The 9,108-nt window shown below is 46.7% G+C and overlaps 1 protein-coding gene across 1 annotated transcript; it reads right to left on the reverse strand.

Moving 5' to 3' along the window:
• Positions 1-1,728: 1,728 nt before the first annotated feature.
• On the reverse strand, positions 1,729-4,367 carry LOC308418913 (uncharacterized protein C3orf22 homolog; the record flags this gene model as incomplete). Its single annotated transcript, XM_080914441.1, has 3 exons — positions 1,729-1,936; positions 3,852-3,974; positions 4,279-4,367. The coding sequence occupies 3 exons, from the start codon at positions 4,365-4,367 to the stop codon at positions 1,729-1,731; spliced, it is 420 nt and encodes a 139-aa protein (XP_080770567.1).
• Positions 4,368-9,108: the final 4,741 nt, after the last annotated feature.

Raw genomic sequence — 9,108 nt, forward strand, 5'->3', positions numbered from 1 at the left:
TCAGTCTCACTGAACTCTTTATCTACCAGATCTTGTGCATCTCACTGTGTCTCTGAACCTGTTTCCTCTGCTGCTAAGTGGCACAAGAATGCAAGGTGGCTGGCATATCAGAGCAAAGTGGTGATGGGACCTAGGTCACCTCTACAGCAACCCACAGGTGGTGGTGACAGTGGCAGTAAGAGGGCAGCTGGAGTTGCGGAGAGCAGTTAAGTACACCATGGAGCAGAAGTGGTAAAGAGGAGACAAGGATGGTAGAGAGAGGGCCAAGAGCTGTGGCTGAGGAAAAATGGCTATACACATGGGGTGGAGATCACATCAATTGTAGGATCAGGGGAATCTGACACCCAATACCTGTTCATAAGTTGTGACAGTTGCAGATCGTGTCTGCCGTTGTGGCCTGTTATCTTCTGTCTGTTGCTGTTGGTACTGCTCACTGAGTTACAACAGCCTCGTGCAGTACTGCGGGGTTAAACGGCAGTGAAACGATTTCCTGACCTGAGCTTGGGGCCCCTAGTCTCTGGATTATACAGCCTGGAGCAACAGGGCCTCAGCTCTGAGGGTTTCACAGTTGCAGCCTCTGGTCTTGCCAGTCTAGCTCCTGGGCCTCCAGCACAGGAGGGTTTCTCCTCGTCCACTCAGATTTCTATCCAGGTAAAGAACCTTAGGCATCTGAAAGAGCAGGCAAAGCCACGTTCCATCTGTGGAGTGCAGAGGGGCCCAGAGGTCTTCCTGCTCACTCATATTCACCTCTGTCCTTTGCTTCTGCTGGGATCTCCCTCAGGAACTGGCCTGAAGCCCTCGGGATACCTGTCTGTGAGCAGCCACAGGACTGTGTACAGGACCCTTGCCTCTAATGACCAGGAAAGAGCTGCTGCTGCTGGCTGGCTGAATTCTTTGCCCCAGCCTGCCCTTCTCTCCACTAGAGGACCAGGGAGAGCTCAGGGCTTGGAGTCTTTCCCAGCAACCCCCCTGCCTCACCCCCCCCACCAGACCATAGGTCTGCCCTTCTAGCTAAACTGGAGTGAGAGGCTGGGGCCTATGGTCACACTAGTGATCACCCAGCTTCTCTGCTAGGCCTGTTGTGGCCCTCACTCTGTTACAGTTCACTGAGGGCTCGGCTGCTTCACATCCACTTCCATATCATTCACCTTGGTTCCCAGCTCTACTCCACTCCCACACAGCCCCTGATAGGACCCATTTGAGGAAACAGACACCCAGCTCTAATGCCACACTCTCAGGTGTGTTACATCCAGGTGCCTCCAGGTGCTGGGCCGCCACCCCTCAGTGCTTATTGGTGCTGCTGCTTTAATGGCTGCCTAAGAGTGTGGGTGTAGCTGTGACCATCAGCAATTTAGTTGCTTTCCCACTCTTCCTATTTCCAACTACTAAAATGACTACCATTATTGTTCGGATACCTTGATTTATGTGTGCATCCATTTCGCTAAAGCTCTAGAAATGTCATTTGCTCTTTTAAATCTTTACTCTAAGGCTTCATAACTAAATATTATACCCATTTTAAAGTTGAGATATTCAGAGCAAATTGATCAATGCAGAAATGGGATTTGAACCTGCAAAGTTTATTGGTACTGTATGGTCTTTGCATGTGAGGGATGGACCACTCCTGGTTTTTGGTGGTCCCCAAGGTTGATCAGTTTAAAAATGCCTCTGAGGCAGGTGTCTGGAGCAGAGGGAATGAGGCTAAGAAAGGAGCCTTGAAAAGCAGATATTCTAGGGAACGTTCTCAGATAGCCCCGATGGCTCTGAAGTCCCACTGGTAGGGGGCTGGTCAGCAGTGGCCTGCAGAGGAGGCACCTTGGGAAGGTCTTGTGTGGGGAAGCGGAGCTTCAGTAATTTAAGTTCCCAGAGGTTACACAGTGGGCGATGTGGGGATGGTGAGCAGAAGCTGAGTAGCCGTGTGACTTCTGGAGCGCCAAGCCTAGAGAAGACACACAGAACCACACCTGATCCTGCAGGTTGCAGCCAGCCAAGCAGACAGGGCCATATCTGTGAAGGCTCTTGACAGATCCGTCTCCAGTTAGGCCTATCTCTATAGCCAGTGGCTGTCAGAGAGGCCCAAGAAGTGGCTCCACACACTATTCCTGATTCCTGCTCGTCCAGCCTCAGAAATCTAAGCTGGAAACATCAGATTCCTATTACTTCTTGGGCCTCCACGGGCAGATTTAGGGCATAGCCTAGTCCTGCTCATCCACTGGGTGAGTTATGTCAGTTGATAGGGTGGCTAAGTCATGCTAATTTTTTTCTGTGCTTACCACTCACCTGAGGCTACCCTTTAGTTCCCCACCAGAAATTGTCCTAAATCTAAGACTGGCCTCTCCCACTAAGACTGGATCCTCTTATCTGAGTCTGCCTTCACACATTCACTAGGTGGGTTCTTTCCCTCTTTCTCAAATGGCACCTGTTCTGGCTGGTTTTGTGGGTCAACAGGAGCTGGAGCTATCATAGAGAAAGGAGCATCCCTTGAGGAAATGCCTCCATGAGATCCAGCTGTAAGGCATTTTCTCAATTAGTGATCAAGGTGGCAGGACCCATTGTGGTGCCATCCCTGGCAGTCTTGGTTTCTAAGAGAAAGCAGGCTGAGCAAGCCAGAGGAAGCAAGCCAGTAAGTAACATCTCTTCATGGCTTCTGCATCAGCTCCTGCTTTCTGGTCTGCTTAAGATGCAGTCCTGACTTCCTTTGGTGATGAACAGCAATTGTGAAAGTGTAAGCTGAATAAACCCTTTCCTCCCCAACTTGCTTCTTGCTGTTTTCTGCAGGAAGACAAATCCCAAGACAGCACCTACAAGTGAAGTCCCTTACATTTGGCCCTCTCTTTCAAAGTCTTGGCTCCTCTTTCACCTTGCTTCTTCTCCTTACTCTGTGCTCTCGACTCCACAATTGGCCTTCTTGGCTGGACACCCAGCAAGAAATAGGCAAGGATTCAGAGCTAGAGGACCTCATGGAACTGGGGATTCTCCAATTTGTACCTTGCTCATCTGTTCTAATGTGGTAGGCTGCCCAGCCCCTACATTTATTTTCTCCTGAGCCCTGGTAGCCTCAGTGCTACCCAGGGGTTGGTTCTCTTGGGTTGGTCTCACTGTTACCCATAACATCAGGTACTCCCTAAAATATCTGTTACTGTGTGGGCTTCCCCTTGGGTCTCCGTACTAACGACCCACAGTCATAGTATTTTCACCCTTTGGCTTGGGAGCAAGACCCAGACATGATTCAGAGTATGTGGGGTCAGCCCCAACAACCCCCCTCATTGTAACATGGCTTCTACATTTTATCCTGGTTCTAAGCTGCTTTCATTTTGCAGCTTATGTCCAAATGCAGGCAGAGGTCCAGAGACTTAGCATCTCTCTGACCACAGCCTCAGCAGCAGATCCCCCATGGGTTCAGTTAGGAGGTTTGGTTTAGATGTCAGAGAATTCTTGCTCTGAATTCCCAGATAAGGGAAGATGCTAGAGACCAGGGCTAGGGTGTGTGTGTGTGTGTGTGTGTGTGTGTGTGTGTTCATGTTGTCTCATTGGGTGTTCTGTGGAGTAAATGTACATACTTTTGACTGGCCAGAGCTGGTGCACAGGGACTAAACAGTAACTAGGGGTCCTGAGAGAGGGGCTGGAGTGCCAGGGAACCCTTTGCCACGTGTCCCTGAAAGCCCCTCAGGATGGAGCAGCTTAAGCACCACGCTTGTGGCAGGTGCACTGCAGCCATGTGGAATCTCTTGTTTCCTGTGCCTCTGCTTAGGATGGAACACTGCAGTTACGTCTCTGATGACTATGAGAAAACCTGCCTGAGGGTGACTGAGGTTTCCCTCAGGCTGGGGGTGATGCCAAGTACAAGGACTTACCCTGGGATGGGGATGGACCTTGTTGGCACCAGATTCTTCTGTAAGGGCAGCTTTTTCTTCAGTGGGTTGTTCTTGGCCTTCCAAGATTGTGGGGATGCAGTAGGCTCCGTTAAATGAGGTAACCTAGAAGGGTCCTTGAGTAGTTAAGTGCCCACAACTGCCAGCCATCTACAGGGGTTCACACCTATATTTCTGTTTGTCCCCATACTCAGGGCATTCCAAGACATGTAGCTTTTCACCTGGACTGGGACAGCAGGTGAAGGAAGAGCTAAATTGTTGCCCATAGCACAGGGTTCTTCAGGTGCCCCATGGACTAGATTCTCTCCTCCTAGTCCCAGCTCCTCAGAAACACTCTGTGTTCTGGAGACATGGGAGCAATATGGGACTTGCAACAGGACTCAGCCCTAAGTGTCTAGGCATCTTGTACCTGTAAGGGAACTTCTTGATCAATCTCTCAAGACTCTTGCTTTTGTTTTTCTTATGCCGGCGGAGCTTCTTGTGGCTTTTTGAGTCCATCACAGAGGGAGTTAGGCTGTGTCCCAGGCAGCTGTGGCTAGAAAAGAGGCTGCCAGAGCAGAGGCAGGAGTAGGAAGTCATGAGTGGCAGCTATTGAGCTCCTTTAACTTTCCCCACTGATGGAGAACATTGATATCAGCCCATTTTTCATGGGAAGAGGGAAAGAGCTCCAGAAGAAAAACGTCTTTCTTTGTGTCCACCTGACAAAATGATTAGGGATACTGGGCTTTCAGAATAGCACAGTCTGGAGTGACAAGGATGTGGCAAAGACCCTTCTAGCTGTCTGCCTTCCATTTTCATGATGACCCTGTCAGCTGGCTGATCTCAGTTGTCCAAGGAATCTTTTGATTCATGACACCCATTTTAGGCATCTCTGCTGCAATCTTACAGCAATAACTAAAGTCCCTAACTGGCCTGAGGCTCTTCCTTCAGGGCTATACAGGTTACTAGAGCTTATCAGGTAGCCTAGCTTAAATCTCCAATGTGACAATGATTAGGACTTGGATTATCAAGTCCCAGAACTGCTCCTGCCAGGGAAGTTGCAAGTGGGAAAGCTGCTGTAGCCCCATGGCTGGGCCCTGCTGTCGTACCCTGAAGCTTCAGTCAGATGGAAGGCCTAGGCCCAAGGTATTCTGGAAGCAAGTAAAGTAGCAGAGCTACATAGTATGCACACTCTTAAGTGACTCCATTAGGGTTGATCCTGGCCATGATTCTGGGTGCCAGGCACCAAGGGAACCATAATTCCATGGTCTGAGCCAGCAGGGCCCATAGGCTCATTCCAAGGTCAGAAGCCTCTGAGGGCAGGGTAATTGCTGATAAGTCTCACAGAAGCTGGGGGCAGGTCTACCAGCACATCCCAAGAGATCTGCAGAGGGTGCCTTACCTCGATAAGGAGAGAGAATAGAAACAGAAGAGGAGCCAGGCAACAAGATGGACTGAGAGGTCTTGGGAGATGGCCAGTGCTGTCAGGAGATGCCAAAGAGTTGGCAAGTGGCTTGTTTCAGGTGACCCGACCAGGGTTGTGCAGGAACAGGAATTCTCAGCATGCCACTCAAATCCTTAAGCCTAGATTTAGGCTTTCTTCCTTTTTTCCCTCTGGGCCAGAAGACCCCCTCTTCCCAGTTTCTTAGACAAGTGGCTTGAAGTGAACAGCAGGGAAGCCAGGTGAGGGCTCTTAGAGTTTGAACAAAAGTTGCTGGATCTTCATGCAACCACCTTACAGTGGCTGGGGTTGACAGTGACTGGGCTCAAAGTGGGGAGAGCCAGATGAGAACACATCTCTTACAGTTTGGTGGTTCAGACTCTCCCAGGAGACTCACATGTTGCAGGTGCTGTCCCCAGCTGGCAGATACAATAATTGAGATGTGATTATATTGTGAGGGCTCTGAAATAATCAGAGGGTCAACCCACTGATGAATTCATGATTTTATGGTACTGTGAGGAATAGCTGAGACAGAAGATCGGGCTTATTGTAGGAAGTAAGTACTTACAGTGGTCAGTTGTTCTGGAGAGTACACAGTAACAGCAACCGGAATAAGTTGGTACCATGAGTGGGTATTGCTGTGGGAGACCTGACTATGTATTTTGGGGAGTACTGTGGAAGGCCTTTGGAACCTTGGACTAGAACACCATTGAGTATTGTGATCTCAGTGGGCTGTTCCATAGAACTTGGAAGATAAGAATGTTGAGAACAGTACAGATGATGGATGCCCATGGTGTGAAGGATCTGTAGTGTCTGGGTCTGGGGACTCAGCAGGGATTAACAAGAGACCACCACCATGGTAGTAAAACGTTTGCTATACTGGGACAATTGATGCTGGTTAGCTGGACCTGATAATAGCAGTGATTAAGCATCAGTGAGGCAAAATCTTCTGGGAACTGTTTTCCACGAGTCAGCACACAGAAACTGTGTTCCAGTGGCAGCCAAAGTTATACTTTGTGCAGGCAGCCAAACTTGGTAGTGTGAGAATCCCTTAAGTCATACTGGTTTTGAAGACATGGAGGAGTCATAGAGAGCCATTGAAGATTTGTATCATGAAGATAGTCTAGGAGAGGCTATTGGTGAAAGTGCAGCTCAGACCAGTTGCAGTAAAAAACCCCAGCAATTTGGAGACAGTTGCACTATAGGATGTCAGCCAAGAACAGCAGCAGCTATAGGGGGAGCTATCCTGAGTCTAAACTCAAGCTGTGTGTGCAGCAGCAGTGGAGGGAGCTATCCTGAGTCTAAAGACAAGCAGTGTGTGCCGCAGAGGGTGGATAGAAGTGACCCAACCTTTGGAGGAGCCCAGAAGTCTGGGACCGAATCCCAGATATTGACATTGTTTTATCTGATAGTGACTGTGCCTTGGTACTTTACTCTTGAAGGAAGGAAGTATTTATTTATTTCTATTTATTTATTTATTTATTTATTTTTTATTTTACAGGCACCCATAGTTGAGAGACTGAATATTAAAAAGAGATTTTAGGTTTTAAAAGAGACTGGATTTTTAAAGAGATTGAATTTTAAAGTCTTTGAATTTGTAAAGACTGTGGGAGATTTTAAGTCTGTAAACTATTTTATGTTGTGATATTGTTACAGGTCTCTGGATACTTGGTGGGTTCTCCTTTCTTCCACCTCTCTCCACCCTCCAATGCTCTAACACCAGATAAAAGAGAAAAAGTGGATAGAGAGGACAGAGATCCTTGAATAAAGTCAGGGGCTGGAAAAGGGGCGACATTATCAGCTATGAACTTGTTAAAGTCACTTTAGTTGTTTGCACTGTCATATAAATAAAGCTGGTAACACTCAGAGAAATGAACGCCACATCGAGTTTCTCTGGAGATAATGTCTGTCCACTGGATTTTAAAGATTAATTGTAAATGAATATGAATTATGCTTGTCCCTGTTTGGCTTCAAATGAATAAGACTCAAACTATGATTTCTTTATTAGGCTCTGCACAATTACTGGGGGATTACCCTTAATCTAATTCTCTAATGCTAGTCTGGCTAGTATCCAAACTGTGTTCCCCACAGTTTTGTTGTTTTGAAATATACCAGGTTATTTTTGCCCCAGCAGTCTGACATCCTGGGAGGCATATCACTCTGGCAGGTGCTGCTGGCTCATCATGACCTATTCTCTCCCATCGTCTCTTCCCCTCTCTCTCCTCACATCCTCATTCCTGCCTCAGACTCCAAATCTGGAAACCATTGCTTTGCCCATCTCTTCTGTCCAGCTCATGCTCTAGGCATCTTATTAACCAATCAGGGATAACTTGGGCAAGGTTTACATAGCATCATTTGGTATACATGAGGATCTGGTTGTTGGGGTATTTAGCATTTGAATACACAGCAGAACCAGATTAACCACGTATCATTAAGTTTTAAAGTGTGTGTGTGTGTGTGTGTGTGTGTGTGTGTACACATTGTATGTACATGTGCAGATCACTTTGGAGGTCATAAGGTGTCAGGTCTTCCAAAGCTAGAGTTATAGGTAGTTGTGAACTAGCACTCTTAGGCACTGAGCCCTCTCTCTAGCCCTTCAAATGGTAGTTATAAAATTGAACTCAAAACAGTTCACAAAAGTGTCGAATCTTGTAAGCAAATTATATCTCAGTTTTTAATTGATAAGAAAAAAATTAAAAAGCCCTGAAGCTAGATGTTGTGATTCATGTCTAACATCATAGCACTCAGAAAACTTAGGAAGATATATTTCTGCTGGACTGAGACCAGCCTGGACTGTGCAGTGAATTTCTGCCCAGCTTGGGCTTCAGTGTGAGATTATGTCTCAAAAATGAACACAGGGGCTGGGAATTGAGCAGGTGATCTTCACTCTCTTGTCTGTCTCCCCCTCTCTCACTCTTATCCCTAGATCTGTAGCAGGGACTCTCAGGGCCCTGTCCTTCCACCATACGTCCAGTCTCAGGGACTCTGCCAAACCTTGGAGTATACCCAACCTCTAGGAATGAACAGGATCTCCTTAACTCTGTTCTGAAGCCCATCCTCCTTTTGTCATGCTTACTTCTGTTCCTCTCTGTCACCCACCAATCTATGGAAGCACTCCATATCAGGCAGTCCATAGCCACTATAGGTCCAGAGAGGCCAATAGATACAAAGAAATGGAATATCCATCCAACAAGGACAAGACAAAGTATCAACACCTAGGATCACAGTCATCCCAAATCCTAGATGCCTAGACACCAGTGCAAAACCAAAACAGCCAAGACAATATGGTTCTACTAGAACCTTCTAGTCCTATAACACTAGGCCCCGAGGAATGCAATATAACCAATGCACAAGACAAGGTCTACAGAATAGCTATTATGACCTTAATAAAGTATGTAAAAATACAGTGAATGAAATAATAAAAACAATTCTCAGCATGAAATGAGAATTTAACAAAGAAATGGAGCCACAAAAGAAAAACCAAACTTGAACAAAACTTACACTGAAGTGTTTGGGAAGTTAAACAAAAACCCTCAGAGGTAAGCCTCACTCGGAGTACAACACATGGAAGAGAAAATAGAAAAAAAAATAGATACTGTAGTCAAAATGTTAAATCTAAAAAAATTGCAGGCAGAAAACATCCAGGATCTGGGAAACTATGAAAAGACCAATCTAAAAAGAACAGGAATAGAGGAAGGAGAAGGAATCCAGGTTAAAGGCACAGAAAACATTTTCAAGAAAATTGTGGAAGAAAAATGTTCTAACCTGAGAAGAAGGTCTCTATCAAGGTACAAGAATTATAATACAGAACACCAAATG

Source organism: Micromys minutus (genome assembly GCF_963924665.1).
Source record: "Micromys minutus genome assembly, chromosome: 3".
Classification (NCBI taxonomy): domain Eukaryota; kingdom Metazoa; phylum Chordata; class Mammalia; order Rodentia; family Muridae; genus Micromys; species Micromys minutus.